Raw genomic sequence first — 16138 nt, forward strand, 5'->3', positions numbered from 1 at the left:
TAGGACTTATGGACTAGGATTGATATAACTCACTTGACTTTCCTTTGTTAATTGATTTAAGGATGACCAAGTGGGATTAATCCTTGCAACTACCATACTTGTGGCTAGTGATAATGATGAAGACCCTTGACAACCAAATCTTGCCAAGACCATTTTGTTAATAAAGTTTTCTCACCATTTACTATTCATGTTTCTCATCTAAAACCCCAAATATAACTCACAACCAATAACAAAACACTTTATTGTAAATCCTAGGGAGAACGACCCGAGGTTTAAATACTTCGGTTTATAGATTTTAGGGGTTTGTACTTGTGACAAACAAATTTTTGTATGAAAGGATTATTGTTTGGTTTAGGAACTATACTTGCAACGAGAATTCATTTGTGAAATTCTAAACCATCAAAAATCCATTCCTCAGCGAGCGTCCGTTGAATCCTCGAGACGTTATGGGGGATCCTGAGGCTTGTCGGACATATATTGGTGTGTTCCTTTTTTTTTTTAACTCTTCTCTTGTTTTCCTTCAGTTGAGATGGCTAGCGGGCTGACTTCTTTGGCAAGGCTGAAGGCAGTGTTGGTTCGGGAGGAGGGGTCGTCGTCTCCATCCACTCCTGTCTCGAATCCGGCTGTGGATTCTCAGGCTGCTTCCCAGGGGGTGGTTCCTTTGGGGGCGCCTACTGGCGTTCAGGTTCCTCCCGGTTCTGCGGGTTCGCCTGAGGTCGTCGTGGTGACGGCTGCTGAGGCTTCTCGGAAGAGGAGCAGGCCTGAGGAGCCGGGCAGTGAGACCTTTGAGGAGGAGGGTTTGGTGCCTAGTGTGATGGACCGACGTTTTGATGCTACGGGTTTTATTGATCAGCACTTGATGCCTGGAACGGAGTCATTTTTCGATGGCTGTGACGTCTCGTTTCAGGCTAAATCGGTTTACCGTGCCCTCCTTCGCTCTGCCGTGGTTGTTCGGAAGGCTGAGCCCGTGATGGCCCAAGTGGGTTTGTTGGAAAAGAAGCTTCGGCAGGCTCAGGCTGATGTGACTAAGCTGAAGGAGGAGCTTGAGACCGCCAATACTGCGAAGGAGAAGGCGGTGAATTCTTCAGAGGATGCCGGGGCGGAGATTCTCCGACTTGCCGGTGTTGAGACTTCGCTTCTTTCTCAATTGGCAGAGGAGCGGAAGCGTACTTCGGATGCGGGTTCTCAAGCTGCCGTGCTTCTCGCCGAGTCGAAAACTCTGAAGGCTGAGGTTGAAGCTTTGAAGAAGGAGAAGACGGGTCTGTTGGCTGATGCTAGGGACGCCATCTCTGCTACCGAGGAGACGATGAAGGCGCAGGTTCTGGTGTTGGCTCCTGGCGTGGATGTGTCCGTGATGGGAGCGTTTAAGACTGTCCGTGATGGTCGGATTGTCGACCTTGAGTAGTTCTCTGTAATTAGTTTTGAACTTTGCTTGTTTTTGAATATTTCTAGTGGCTTAAGGGCCGTAACTTGTTTTTAATGGTATTTTCGGCCGTTTTGGGTCTTTTTGTACGATCCGTTTTTGTGGCGTTTTTTGGCCGTTCGGGCCTTCTCATATATTTGAGGGTTTGTTTTCTCGTTTTCGTCAACCGTCGTTTGGTCGGTTTTTTGGATATCCGTGTGTTCGGCTTGGGGGGTGATCAGTCCTCCAGTGATGGCCGTGTCTTTGTTCCGTGTTTGAGAAACGGAAATGACTTGTAATGGAGATGCAGTGGAATTAACTTAAGTGTAGTATCTTTGTAAGTTGGCTGCGTTCCAAGTTCTTGGTATTTCGCTGTCGTCGAGTCGTTCGAGTTTGTATGCTCCTTTTCCGATTACGGCCTTGATTCTGTATGGTCCTTCCCAGTTGGGGGCGAGTTTCCCTTCCCCTGGGGTTGAAGGGCCGATATCGTTTCGTCGTAGGACGAGGTCATTGGTCGCGAACTCCCGTCGGATGACGCCGTGATTGTACCTTAGGCTGATTCGTTGTTTGAGCGCTAACTCTTTGATGTGAGCTATGCTTCTCTCTTCGTCGATAAGATCTCGTTCGGCTGCTTCATCGTTACTTCCGACTATTTTCCTGGGGCTGGGGTCCCCGATTTCCACTGGGATGACTGCTTCTACGCCGTATGTTAATCGGAAAGGCGTTTCTCCCGTGCTCGTTTGGGGTGTTGTTCGGTACGACCATAGGACTGACCCCAACTCATCTGCCCATAGTCCTTTGGCTTCGTCGAGCCGTTTCTTGAGTCCTTTAACGATTATTTTGTTCGCGGATTCCACCTGTCCGTTTGTTTGGGGATGTTCTACTGAGCTGAAGCGATGGGATATGCGTAATCCTTCTAGGAATTCTCTGAATTTTTTGTCGGTAAATTGGGTTCCGTTGTCTGAGATGATGACCTCGGGGATTCCGAATCGGGTAATGATCTGTCGCCAGACGAATTTTCGACATTGGGTCGCCGTTATGGAGGCCAGGGGTTCAGCTTCGATCCATTTGGTGTAGTAGTCTATGGCGACAACGAGATATCTGAGTTGGCCGGGTGCTGTGGGGAAGGGCCCGACGAGGTCGATTCCCCAACTGCCGAACGGCCGTTCTGCCGATATAGTGTTGAGTTGGTGCGGGGCGGCTTGGAGGATATTGGCGTGCCTTTGGCATTTGTCGCAGCTTTTTGTTAATTGTATGGAGTCTCGGATGATCGTGGGCCAGAAGTAGCCGGCCCTGATGATTTTTTGGGCTAATGTCTTTCCTCCGATGTGGTGACCGCAGCAGCCTTCGTGGATCTCGCGGAGTATGTACTCCGTGTCCCCGGGTTCGATACATTTGAGTAGGGGTTGCGAGAATCCACGTTTGTATAGCTGTCCCGCTATGATGGAGTAGTTGGCGGCTTCTCTTTTTATTCGTCTTTCCTCTTTTGGGTCTGATGGTAGGGTTCCGTTGAGGAGGTACTGTAGGATAGGGAATGTCCAGGACTCCCGGTTTGAGGATGTTAGATATGCGCTGATTATTGTTGATACGGAAGGCGACCTAACGACCTCCTGAATTAGTGATCTGTTACCGTGTCCTGATTTTGTACTGGCTAGTTTGGAGAGTAGGTCCGCCCTGGCGTTTCGTTCCCTGGGGACGTGTTGTATGGTAATGTTTTCGAATCCTTCCTTCAGTTCACTTACCTTGTTGAGGTATTGTTGGAGTAGGGGGTCCCGGGTTTGGTAGCTTCCGTTGATTTGGGAGCAGACTACCTGGGAATCGGTATTTACTTCAAGTACCTTTGCGTCGACTTCCCGGGCTAAGGTTAGGCCTGCTAAGAGGGCCTCGTATTCTGCTTGGTTATTTGATACTGGAAAGTCGTATCGTATTGATTGTTCAATTATGATCCCGTTTTGGTTTTCGAGTATAATTCCGGCGCCTCCGTGAGTGGAGTTTGATGAGCCGTCGACGTGCAGTTTCCATGGTTCGGGGGTGAGTTTAATCGGAGTCATTTCAGCGATGAAATCGGTCAAGGCCTGTGCTTTGATGGCGTTTCGGGGTTCAAACCTGATTTGGAATTGGGATAACTCGATGGACCATGCTAGCATTCTTCCTGCTAGGTCGGGTTTTTGTAATACCTGTTTGACCGCTTGGTCGGTTCGGACCGTTATGGGATGAGCTTGGAAGTATTGTCGTAGCCGTCGGGAAGTCGAGAGGAGTGCGAAAGCTAGCTTTTCCAGGCGTGAATAGCGAGCTTCTGTGTCCTGTAGGGCCTTGCTTATGAAGTATATGGGTTTTTGTTCTTTTTTCTCGTTTTCCCGGAGGAGTGCTGCTGCGATTGCTTCTTCCGTTATGGAGAGGTACAAGTAAAGTGTTTCCCCTGTTTGGGGTTTGGCGAGGATTGGAGGTTCCGCTAGAACCCTTTTGAAGTGTTGGAATGCTTCTGCGCGTTCTATCTCCCATTTAAAGGGGGTTCCTTTTTTCATTAGTTTGAAAAAAGGGATTGCCCTTTGGGCCGATGCCCCGAGGAACCGGGATAGCGCGGTCAGTCGGCCGGTGAGTTTTTGGATTTCTTTGAGGTTTTTGGGACTTGTCATCTCAAGGATGGCACGACATTTCTCTGGGTTTGCCTCAACTCCGCGTTGCGTGATCATGAAGCCGAGGAATTTTCCTGCTTCCATTCCGAAGGCGCATTTTGTCGGGTTGAGTCGCATTTGGTGTTTTCGCAGGGTGTTCATTATTACCATGAGGTTGTCGGTTAGTTGTTCACCGGATTCAGTCTTGGCGAGCATATCGTCTATGTAGACTTCTATTTTGTTTCCGGATAGGTTGCGAAATATCTTGTTAACAAGTCGCTGGTAGGTGGCTCCGGCGTTTTTTAAGCCGAAAGGCATTACTGTGTAGTAGTAGGTTCCGTCCGGGGTGATAAATGCTGTTTTTTCTTCGTCTGGTCGGTGCATCGGGATCTGGTTGTAGCCGGAATATGCGTCCATGAAGCTGAGGTATCGGTGGCCGGATGCTGCATCCACTAGCCCGTCGATGTTTGGTAGGGGGAAGGCATCCTTCGGGCATGCTTTGTTGAGGTCTGTGTAGTCGACGCACATTCGCCATTTCCCGTTAGATTTTCTTACCAGTACGACGTTGGCTAGCCAGGTCGTATAGGGGAGTTCCCGGGTTGGCTTCGAGCAGGGCTTTAACTTGATTTCTGACCTCGGCGGCTCGGTCTGGTGACATTTTCCGTCTTCTTTGTGCTACTGGTTTAGCTAGGGGGTCCACTGCCAGACGGTGAGACATTAGGTCGGGGCTTATTCCCGGCATATTGGCTGGTGTAAATGCGAACAGGTCTCTGTTTTGTTTCAAGAGTTGGGAGAGTTCTTCTTTGAGGTCGTGCGGGAGGTTTCTGTTGATGAAAGTGTATTCTTCTTTGGTTGGCCCTATCTGTAGCTTTTCCATGTCTCCTTCTGGTTCTGGTCTAGGTTGGCCGTCTAGTCGTGCGTCAAGGTCGGCAAGGAATATTCCGGCAGCGTCCCGGGATTTTTTCCTTAGGGCTAGGCTATTGTTGTCGCATTCGGCTGCGACTTCTCGATCTCCGTGAATGGTTCCGATGGTGCCGTCGTCGGCCCTGAACTTCATGAGGAGGTATTTGGTGAAGATGACTGCAGAGAAGTCGTTGATCGTTTTTCTCCCGAGAATGACGTTATAGGCTGTGGAGTCTTTTAAGACTACGAATTCGGATAAGATCGTTTTTCTCTGATTGCTTGTTCCTATGGTGATGGGGAGGGTAATCGAGCCATCTGGTTTGAGAAAGTTGTCTCCGAGGCCCGTGACGCCGTGGCAGTGTGTTTGGAGGTTGTCGTTGCGGAGCCCGAGTTTGTTGAAAGCTCCTCGGAAGAGGATGTTGGAGTCTGCGCCAGTGTCTACCAGTATTCTTCTTACTAGTCCTGTTCCGATTCGGGCTGATATGACGAAGGGGGCATCTTCGGCCGAGGTGCCGTGTTGGCAGTCTTCCGGCAAGAAAGTTATCGTGCTGTCGGCTGTGGTGACTGGGTCGTGGTGTCTGACGGCCATTATCTTGAGGTCTTTTTTCATTGTTACTTTTGACTTTTTTGATACGTCCTTGCCCGTGATGACGTTTACTATGATGGTCGGGTCTTCTTCGGGGTTTTCCCTGGGGGGTAGCTTTTGAGTTCTCGGGTTGCGCCCTTCTCTTTCTGGCGATTTGTCTCTGTCGGCGCGCCTTGGTTCTCTGATGAATTTGACGAACTCCGGGAGTTTGCCGTCTCGTATGACCTGTTCGAGAGCATCTTTAAGGTCAAAACAATCTTGTGTTTTGTGGCCGTAGCCTCGGTGGTAGTCGCAGTAGAGGGCTTTGTTGCCTCCTGTCCTTTCCTTGAGTGGTCGGGCTTTGGGGATGACGCCACGATCCGCTATTTGGTGGTATATCTCGGTAATTGGTGCTGTTAGGGGCGTATAATTAGAGAATTTTCCTATTCTTGGTGGTCGGTTGGTTGGCCTGAGGTGGTCTCGTTGGTTCTCTTTGGGTGGTGGGTTGTGACGTGGAGTCGGGTTGCCGTGTTGGGTAGCGGCGTGCTGCCGTTTGTTGGCGGCGACGACCTGGCTGACTTCCTCGTCGTTGATGTAGTCTTTGGCGACGTTCTGAATTTCGTGCATGGTCCATACCGGTTTAGTAGTGAGGTGTTTGCGAAAATCTTCATTCATGAGCTCGTTAGTTAGGCAGAGGCTTGCAACGGAGTCCGTGAGTCCGTCGACCGTCAGGCATTCGTCGTTGAAGCGGTCGAGGTATTTCCTTGTAGATTCTTCTTGCTTCTGTGTGACCCCTAGCAAGCTGATGGGGTGTTTGGCCTTGGTGATTCGGGTTGTGAATTGGGCCATGAATTTTCGTGTGATGTCATGGAAGCTGGCTATGGATCCGTTTGGGAGGGCGTTGAACCATTTGATCGCTGGTCCGGCAAGGGTTACTGGGAAGGCTCTGCATTGGACCGCGTCGGATGCTCCTTCTAAGTTCATTCTGGCCTCGAAGGCCGTTAGGTGTTCTTGAGGTTCCTTAGTTCCGTCGTACTTCATGTCGGTGGGTTTGTCGAAGCCTCTGGGGAGTTTTGCTCTTAAGATTCTTTCCATAAAGGGCGTGGCCCCCATTATGATGTGGTCGTTTCTAGTGCGTTTGGTGTGTCGTCGTCTCGGATCTTCGTCCGAATCGTGTTGACGGCTCAGATCGTGGGACGCGCTGCGGTGGTGTTTTTTGTTGTGTCGCCGTTCTGGCGATTTCTCGTGTCGATGGTTACGTGAGGTACTACGGCCATCTCTCCTATCGTGTTGCCGGGTTGGCGACCTTCTGCGGTGGGATCATGGTCTGGACGTTGCCTGGCTTCCGTGCTCGTTGGCGTATTTTCCTTTGTCGGTCAGTTTGCCTTCAAGTTCCTGTACTCGGAGGCAGAGATCCTGAATGATCTGCGCCGCTTTGTCCCTTGCTTTCTCGGGGTGTTGTGGGTCTGTGACCATGTGTTCGTTTGTGCGGTGGATGGTGCTTGCTATCCTAGCTTGGTTCGTGACCTCCTGTTGTTCTGAGGTCGGATGACGTGGCCGGGAGTCGTCTTGGCTTGATGGATTTTCCTCCAGAATATCCTCCATCTGTTTCGACTGTCGCAAGTTCCCCACAGACGGCGCCAATGTACAGAATGTCTCTGATACGATCTAGGAGTAGGATCGGGAACCTGCGGGTCGAGTCGGACGTTGGATTGTCCAGGTGGAGCGGAGGGGAGGTACCTGCAAAGACACTCCGACGCTCAAGTCAGAATAGATCTAAGAGGTGTAAGGTATGAGGAATGGATGAATACCTGGAGGGACCTGGGTCCTCTATTTATAGGTGATGGTGGTTATCTTATCTTATCTTATCTGGCTAAGATAAGGGAGACGTTTGAATTCAAAATTTGGTTAGGAGCTCTAGAGGGCTGGCTCAGGGCCTTTTGGAAGGACGAGACGAGTTTGGACCCGAGGAACCGGGTTCGGGTTCGGTCACGGGTCCGGGATCCGTGGGCCGGATCCGTAACAGGACTTCTCTTAGTTTTAGGAGTGACTCTCAATCCCAGGTTCAATGTTCTTTTACTTTATATTTATCTCTTACTCTAAGATATTTTAATGCTTGCTTGTATTAGTTATGTTGCCTATTTGGCTTATGCCACATTCATGATGATTTTCTTATTTAATGTTATTTGAGGTATTTCAGTTTAATATTGCCTTTTTTTATTTATGCCATTGATTATTCCCAATTTGAAGACATTTTCATTCCAGTAGAATTAATTTACTTTTCCCTTTTTGGTCTTGGTTTAGAAATCAGTAACTCACGAGTTATCTTAGCTTAACATAATTGGTAACTGTTATCTTTGCTAATTGAACTGAACTTCAATAATCCCAACCTTTTCTTAGGAAATAAATAGGATTCGAAGGTCAAATTAATTAGTCCCTTGACTTTCCTTTGCTTTAGCAAAGGTTAACTAAGTGGAATTAAGATTCAACTTTCATTATTAGTGATAAGAATAACTAAGTCTGGACTTCCAATTTCTCATACCTTACCCAAAAGTTTGCTTTACAGTTATTTATTTATTTTAATTGTCATTTAAATTATTTTTCATATTTATTCCTCATTCTCAAAACCCCAATTTACAATCTCCATAACCAATAATAAGAACATACTTCCCTGCAATTCCTTGAGAAGACGACCCGAGGTTTAAATACTTCAGTTATTAATTTATTTAGGGGTTTGTTACTTGTGATAACCAAAACTTTTGTACGAAGGGATTTCTGTTAGTTTAGAAGCTATATCTACAACGCGAATATTTTTATAAATTCTTTACTAGCAAAAGTCCTAACGTTAGGTACCTACAAAGACACTCTGATGCCTAAGTTAGCAAGGGGGCAAGCAGGTTTAGAGAGTATTGGAACTTAGAGATACTTGAGGGGTGTCAGTGTATTTATAGTGGTGATCCAATAACCACTGTTAGAGTAGTTCCACTTTTTAAGGTGGATAACCGTTCCTTTATCTTAGGGTAGTTGAGATATGACTCCTGAAAATGGGTTGAGAGATTTTGGGGGCAGTTACTTATTTTTTTTATAAGTGTTATCTGCCAGCTATCCTTTGAGCCCGACTTTTTGGAGATGAAATCTGTATTGAATCCGACCTCTTCAGAGGAGATCGGTGGGTAGAGAAGACTAATCTTTGGATTGAGCCTTTTGGTGTGTCTGGACCTGGACCATAGTGTTGGACCAAGGTATGAACACCTTTCTTTAAGTAGCAGTATATCTTTTTATATTTTCTCCATATATTGCTTTTAATAGTGATTATTTCCAAATATAATCAGATTAGTGCTTTATTATTCATACTAGACGTTGTTGATAATTAATTCTCATAATTGTTATGTTTGTCTTTTCTATTTAGTAGCAGCAATCTCTTTTATATCTTGTTCTTAATGATTGATTCTTTCCAAATTAAATTAAATCATCCTACATATTAATGTCAATCTAAAACTTTATAACATAAATAATCACTTTATAAATTAAAATTAATTCTTAATCAATCAACCAAATATTTATGTTCGGTTGCTCAAGTTCGAAACGGGTATGGTTCTGTGGAGTCTGAGAGTTGATGGGTGGTAGGACGCTTAGCCTGGGAGAGCTCCAAAGAGCTAGGGTATGAACCTCTTTCGAGCTGACGAGGAGGAGGTGCCACTTGCAAGGACTCCAACGCTCAAGTCAGTGTCCGTACGAAAGCCGGCGATTAGAGTAAAATGAGTGTCGTACCTGGGGGACGGGTATGTCCCTTCCCTTATATAGTTTGTGCCATAGTGGGTCCAACATTCGCAGATCCTCTTTCCTGTAAACTTCCTTTCCAGTTGTCCAGGTGCACGCCAAGAGGGAGTTGACGTGCGGGTCAGCTCTCAGGTCGAGCGTGGCTAACCATCGGATCGGTTAGCCGTCCGATCACGGGTCCTTGGCTTGTTGGGCTAGGCTGGAACAATTTATCATCATAATAAATAATATTTTTTTTTCAAATTTAACAAGATGGATAATCAATCTTTTAATCTTTTGTTTTATTTAATAATCTTTTTTTCCCTAATTTTGGTAACAATTTACCTATGTAGAAATATTTTATTAACAAATGATAGATAATTTTAAGGGTTAAGTACTTTTTTCGTCCCTAAGGTTTGAGGCTAAAATCAAAATCGTCCCCGACCTTTTTTTTTGTTATTAAAATCATCCTCAACGTTATAAAACATTATAAAATCGTCATTTTCTACTTCAATTTTATTTTTTTACCAAATTACCCTTAATAATTAATAAAAATAATTAAAAATAACCAATTCTTCTTCTCTCCGTTTTCGCCGCGCTACTTATTTGCTTTTTCTTCTGCAGTGAAGCAGGAAGAACAACAACATTCTGGTTTGATGACGATGAGGTTTGGTGTAGTAACCGCCATCAATAACGGTTCTTCTTCTTCATCTTCTTCTCCTTCTTCTAACTCTTTTTCCGTTTTCTTTTTCCATCACCATGCTTACATGGATCTACAATCTTCTTCTACTTTACATTTGAATAACCCATTAATTCATATTTTTTGGAACAACAACAACAACAGTAATCTGTTGTTTCTCTACCAGTCACAGAATCTCAGAGATTTTGATAACCATGGCAGTTACGGTAGTAGTGGTGGTTAACAGTAGTGGTAGGGGTTCTGGAACTTCGAACAAAGTTTCAAGAAGTTGTTCGTCGTTTTTCCTTTCTTTTTATTTTTTTTAATTTTGAAGAATATAAATATTATTTTTTTAATTTTTTAAATTTCTGTTGTTTTTCTATTTTTGGATCTGAAAACTGAAATTGTGGTTGATGATTATTGAATTATTATTTAATATGAATTTTTTGTTGATTTATTTTGTGAATGTTACTGTTAATTTATTTTGGGATTGTTGTTGCTGGAAAAAAAGTATTGTGAGTAATGAATGGCTTTGGTGACAATAGTGATGGTGGTGAAGAAAGAGAGAGGAAAGAGGTGCAAAGTGGTGATGATGATGTGAAATTAATGGTGAGGTCGTGGAGATTTTTTTATTATTTTTGTTTAAGGATAAAATTATTCAAAAAAATATTGTTTTTAGATAAAAGGACGATTTTATAACGTTTTGTAACGTTAAGGATGATTTTAATACTAAAAAAATCAAAAACAATTTTAATTTTAGCCTTATAGCTTAGAGATAAAAAAAATACTTAACTCTAATTTTAACATTTTAAGTACCCTATTTATTCATGAAAACTGTATCTTTACGTTTTGCCGTTTTATCTTGACTTAAAACCAATGTTCTGAAAACCGGTTCGAACCGGCCGGTCGAACCGGTCGAACCGGGAATCGGACGCTGAAGCGGTTCGCTCAACAAAGAAAACCGCAAAATTTGTTAACCGTAATTGAACCGACGAACCGGCCGGTTACCGGTCGGTCGAACCGACCCGGGACCCGGCCGGTTTTTTAAGCTGGCAGCAAAACGGCTGCGTTTTGCTTGGTGGGAACCCTAATTGCTAATTCCCTTTTCTCCTTCTCCTTCGTCACTTCGTGTTCGTGCTTCCTGCTTCGCCTTCACTCCAGCCTCCAGCCTCCAGCGTCCAGCCTCCAGCCTCCAGCCTCCAGCCTCCAGCGTCCCACACTCCCACTCCCACAGACCCACACTCCCACTCCCACAGCACAACACCGACGAGGCCACGAGGCCACGACCCACCACGACCCACCGGCCACCACTGGGAGAGACAGAACGCCTGAAGCCCTCAACGCACCCACCTCCGTCGCGCCCTCAGCAGCGTCGCGCCCTCAGCAGCGTCGCGCCCTCAGCAGCGTCGCCCTCAGCCAGCGTCAGCACGGTCAGCGCCCTCAGCCACTTCGCCGTCAGCATCTGCCTCTGAGAGAAAGCAACAGAGAAGCGTCAGCAGCGTTGAAGAACTGAAGTCCTCATTTCCAGGTAATTTTTATTTTTTAATTTAGTTATGAACATGATTTTGTGATGAAATCTGATGCTCTGTGAACTCTGTGAACAAAGAATTTTGATGAAACTCTGAGTCTCTGAAACTGTTATGAACTGATAGTGATATGTGAACTCTGTGAAGTGTGAACTGACTGAACTATGATGAAGTCATGAAACTGTGATGAAATATGAATTGATTTTGTGAATTCTGATAGTGTGAATTGAATATTGATTTTGTGAATTCTGATAGTGTGAATTGAATTCTGAATTTTTTGAAATCTGATAGTGTGAATTGAATTCTGATTTTGTGAAATCTGATAGTGTGAATTGAATTCTGAATTCTGATTTTGTGAAATCTGAGATGTTGTTTGAGAGATGATTTTGAGAGATGTTTTTGTGAATTGAATTCTGAATTTTTTGAACCTGAGATGTTTGTATACTCTGATTTTAGAATTTGGATCAATGGATGTTGTTTGTTCATTTGCTGTGAACTTGAGAGTTGAGATTATTGGGTTGGATTGCTGGTAATATTTAGGTATGGAAGAAAGTATCAACCAAGACCTACCTAGGAATAATAATGCTGAAAATAATGTGTTATATTTTCTGCGTTCTCTTCCTCCCGCGAGTAACGAAAATCAGTCACAAACTTCTAGTGTTCGGGGAAAAACTGATCCTGCTTGGAGATACGTTGCTTTACAGAATATAAATGGAAAGCCGCATTACCAATGTTTATTTTGTCTGAGTACTTTTGGGGGCGGGGGAATTAATAGAATGAAAAAGCATTTGGCGAAGATGGGTGGAGACATTAAGAAGTGTTCTAAGGTCCCGTATGATGTAGAAAAACAAATGGAAGGTTTATTGAAAGAGATTCAGAAAAGTAAAACTAGTAAAAGGAAAGTAAGTTTCAACGAAGAGGGTTTATTGAAAGAGATTCAGAAAAGTAAAACTAGTAAAAGGAAAGTAAGTTTCAACGAAGAAGGTTTATTGAAAGAGATTCAGAAAAGTAAAACTAGAAGTGTTCTGCTCCATGTTTACAAAAAATGGCAGTTCGCATTCTTAGCCAAGCATCTGCTTCTTCAGGGTGTGAAAGGAATTGGAGTCTTTTTGATCAAATTCATACAACAAGAAGGAATAGATTGGAGCATGATAGGCTAAGTGATATTGTGTATGTTACATATAATTTGCGTCTTAAATCCAGGTAATATATATTTCATCCTTTCATTTTATATCATTAGATTTTGTATAGCTAATATACTAGGCTTATCATATATTGTATTTAATTTGTTAGGAATGAAAGAAAAAAAAGAAAGCAAAAGTCGCAATATGATCCAATCGATATTGAAACTATTGATAAGGTTGATTTTTGGGTGACGGAAGAGGTTGTTGAAAAAGAGCCTGATCTTCCAAGTAATATTGAAGACTTGCTTCGTGAGTATTATAGTTTATTGATCAGACAATAAATTACAATAGCTTTTATCTTTAATTTATTGATAATGTGTTATATTTTCTTAGATGAGATTGATGCTGATTTAGATCAAGGTGGTGGTGGTGGTAGTACTAGTACATTTTATGCTGCACCAAAGGTGATTGAATGGATTGGACCTGATAATGTTGTTCATGTAGTGACCGATAATGCTGCGAATTATGTTGCTGCTGGTAGGCTTATTAATAAGAAATTTGAAAATATTCACTGGTCACCTTGTGCTACTCATTGCTTGAATCTTATTCTAAAAGATATAAGCAGCATGCCACATATTTCTAGCCTTGCAACACGTGCTTCGAAGATTACCGTGTTTGTATATAATCATACGGTGTTCTTGTCCTGGCTAAGACAAAAAGAGGATTGGAGGGAGATTGTTCGTCCAGGTGTAACTCGTTTTGCCACTGTCTTCCTCACATTGATGAGTATCTTTGAGCGCAAATTGGAATTACAACAATTAGTTGTTGATACACACTTTACCGGACACAAATTAGGAAGGAGTGCTAATGGGAGAGCTGTGAGTGCAATTATCCTAAACAATAAATTTTGGGATGATTGTTTTACTGTATGCCAAATTGTGAGTCCGTTAATTAAATTGCTGAGGTTGGTAGATGCCGATGATAAACCATCATTGGGAATTGTTTATGAAGGTATGCTGAGGTCAGAAAATGGAATCAAAGAAATGTTCAAGCATAGGAAGAGTGCATATCAACCTTACTGACAAACCCCAATTTGACGGTTTATCTTGTATTGATTTTAGGGGATTTTATAACCTTTCACCCACATCTATTCAATGAAATAGCATGGTTTTATATATTCTCCTTTAATTGTGCTTAAGAGTGAAAACATGCTTTTTAGGTCTTAAAATAGCTAAATGTAATTTACCTTGATTCCATTAGATGCCTTGATATGTTTGCTAAGTGATTTCAGATTTAGGAGGCAAAGATTGGATCAAGGGAATGAAGAAAAAGCATGTAAAGTTGGAGAACTCATGAAGAAATGAAAGAACCGGAAAGCTGTCAAGCCGACCTCTTCGCACTTAAACGAACATAACTTGAGCTACAGAGGTCCAAATGATGCGGTTCCAGTTGGGTTAGAAAGCTAACATCCGGGGCTTCGAAACGATATAAGATTTGTCATAGTTGCTACACGTATGGTAGCGCGCACACGCATAGTACGCGCACGCGCCGTTGCTGCCACCTAGTCCACTTGAAGCAAAACGTGGCCAGCGATTTTAGAAGCCTTGTGGGCCCAATCCAACTCATTTCTAATGCTATTTAACCCAAGGAGTGAAGAGGGAAACACATATTAGTTACCATTAGTCATAGTTTAGTAGTTAGAAGTAGTTTCTAGAGAGAGAAGCTCTCACTTCTCTCTAGAATTAGGATTAGGATTAGGATTAGTTCTTAGATCTAGGTTTTAATCTTTGCTTTCTTCTACTTCTACATCTCAATTCCTTCTTGTTAGATTCATTCTTCTTCCATTCTTTTATTGTAATTTCCTTTATGTTGTTCTTATACTTTGTTGTAGATCTAATTTTATTCCTCCTATTCTCTTTCAATTCAATTAGAGGTAATTCATAATTTTCAGAGGTGATTGAATGGATTGGACCTGATAATGTTGTTCATGTAGTGACCGATAATGCTGCGAATTATGTTGCTGCTAGTAGGCTTATTAATAAGAAATTTGAAAATATTCATTCGTCACTTTGTGCTGCTCATTGCTTGAATCTTATTCTAAAAGATATAAGCAGCATGCCACATATTTCTAACCTTGCAACACGTGCTTCAAAAATTACCGTGTTTGTATATAATCATACGGTGTTCTTGTCCTGGCTAAGACAAAAAGAGGATTGGAGGGTGATTGTTCGTCCAGGTGCAACTCGTTTTGCCACTGTCTTCCTCACATTGATGAGTATCTTTGAGAGCAAATCGGAATTACAACAATTGGTTGTTGATACACACTTTACCGGACACAAATTAGGAAGGAGTGCCAATGAGAGAGCTGTGAGTGCAATTATCCTAGACAATAAATTTTGGGATGATTGTTTTACTGTATGCCAAATTGTGAGTCCGTTGATTAAATTGCTGAGGTTGGTAGATGCCGATGATAAACCATCATTGGGAATTGTTTATGAAGGTATGTTGAGGTCAGAAAATGGAATCAAAGAAATGTTCAAGCATAGGAAGAGTACATTCGTCACTTACACAGAGATTATCAACTCAAGATGGGACAAACATTTGAAAAAAAATCTTCACGCAGCAGCCTATTTCTTGAATCCTGAGTGCTTTTTTCTGAAAATTATAGAGAATCACCTGATGTCATGCGAGCTTTACTTGATCTTGTTACATTGCATTGCAAGGTTAATAATTTAGATTCAGTTGAGGCAATGAAAGAAATACACTTATATAGAGATCGAAAGGAAAGCTTTGATAGGCCTGAAGCTGTTCCAGCTACAAAAAAACTTCAACCTGGTAATAATATCTGTTTGATAATAAACTTTAGTTATTTACTTGTTTTATGTTTTGTTTTCCTTAATTTGATAACTAATACTTGAGATATGGGATTGTAATGATTTCCTTAATTTTATAACTAATACTTGAGATATGGGATTGTAATTTATAGATGAATGGTGGAGGTTATTTGGTAGTTCTGCTCCATGTTTACAAAAAATGGCAGTTCGCATTCTTAGCCAAGCATCTGCTTCTTCAGGGTGTGAAAGGAATTGGAGTCTTTTTTATCAGATTCATACAGCAAGAAGGAATAGATTGGAGCATGATAGGCTAAGTGATATTGTGTATGTTACATATAATTTGCGTCTTAAATCCAAGTAATTTATATTTCATCCTTTCATTTCATATCATTAGATTTTGTATAGCTAATATACTAGGCTTATCATATATTGTATTTAATTTGTTAGGAAGGAAAGAAAAAAAAGAAAGCAAAAGTCGCAATATGATCTAATCGATATTGAAACTATTGATAAGGTTGATTTTTGGGTGACAGAAGAGGTTGTTGAAAAAGAGCCTGATCTTCCAAGTAATATTGAAGACTTGCTTCGTGAGTATTATAGTTTATTGATCAGACAATAAATTACAATAGCTTTTATCTTTAATTTATTGATAATGTGTTATATTTTCTTAGATGTGATTGATGCTGATTTAGATCAAGGTGGTGGTGGTGGTAGTACTAGTACATTTTATG

The 16138-nt window shown here is 42.6% G+C and overlaps 1 protein-coding gene and 1 long non-coding RNA gene across 2 annotated transcripts; one reads left to right on the plus strand and one right to left on the minus strand.

Moving 5' to 3' along the window:
- Positions 1-4558: 4558 nt before the first annotated feature.
- LOC107461388 (uncharacterized) lies at positions 4559-6598 on the minus strand. The gene has a single exon (XM_016079864.1). The coding sequence runs from the start codon at positions 6596-6598 to the stop codon at positions 4559-4561; it is 2040 nt and encodes a 679-aa protein (XP_015935350.1).
- A 5905-nt stretch (positions 6599-12503) lies between these two features.
- Positions 12504-13012, plus strand: LOC127741110 (uncharacterized). Its single transcript, XR_008002062.1, has 3 exons — positions 12504-12652; positions 12743-12882; positions 12967-13012. It is a non-coding gene; the product is annotated as an uncharacterized LOC127741110 (long non-coding RNA).
- Positions 13013-16138: the final 3126 nt, after the last annotated feature.

This window comes from Arachis duranensis, chromosome 8 (genome assembly GCF_000817695.3).
Source record: "Arachis duranensis cultivar V14167 chromosome 8, aradu.V14167.gnm2.J7QH, whole genome shotgun sequence".
In the NCBI taxonomy this organism is placed as follows: domain Eukaryota; kingdom Viridiplantae; phylum Streptophyta; class Magnoliopsida; order Fabales; family Fabaceae; genus Arachis; species Arachis duranensis.

Coding starts and splice junctions, on each gene's coding strand:
- LOC107461388 (XM_016079864.1), bottom strand. CDS start 6,598: ATGGGGGCCACGCCCTTTATGGAAAGAATCTTAAGAGCAAAACTCCCC.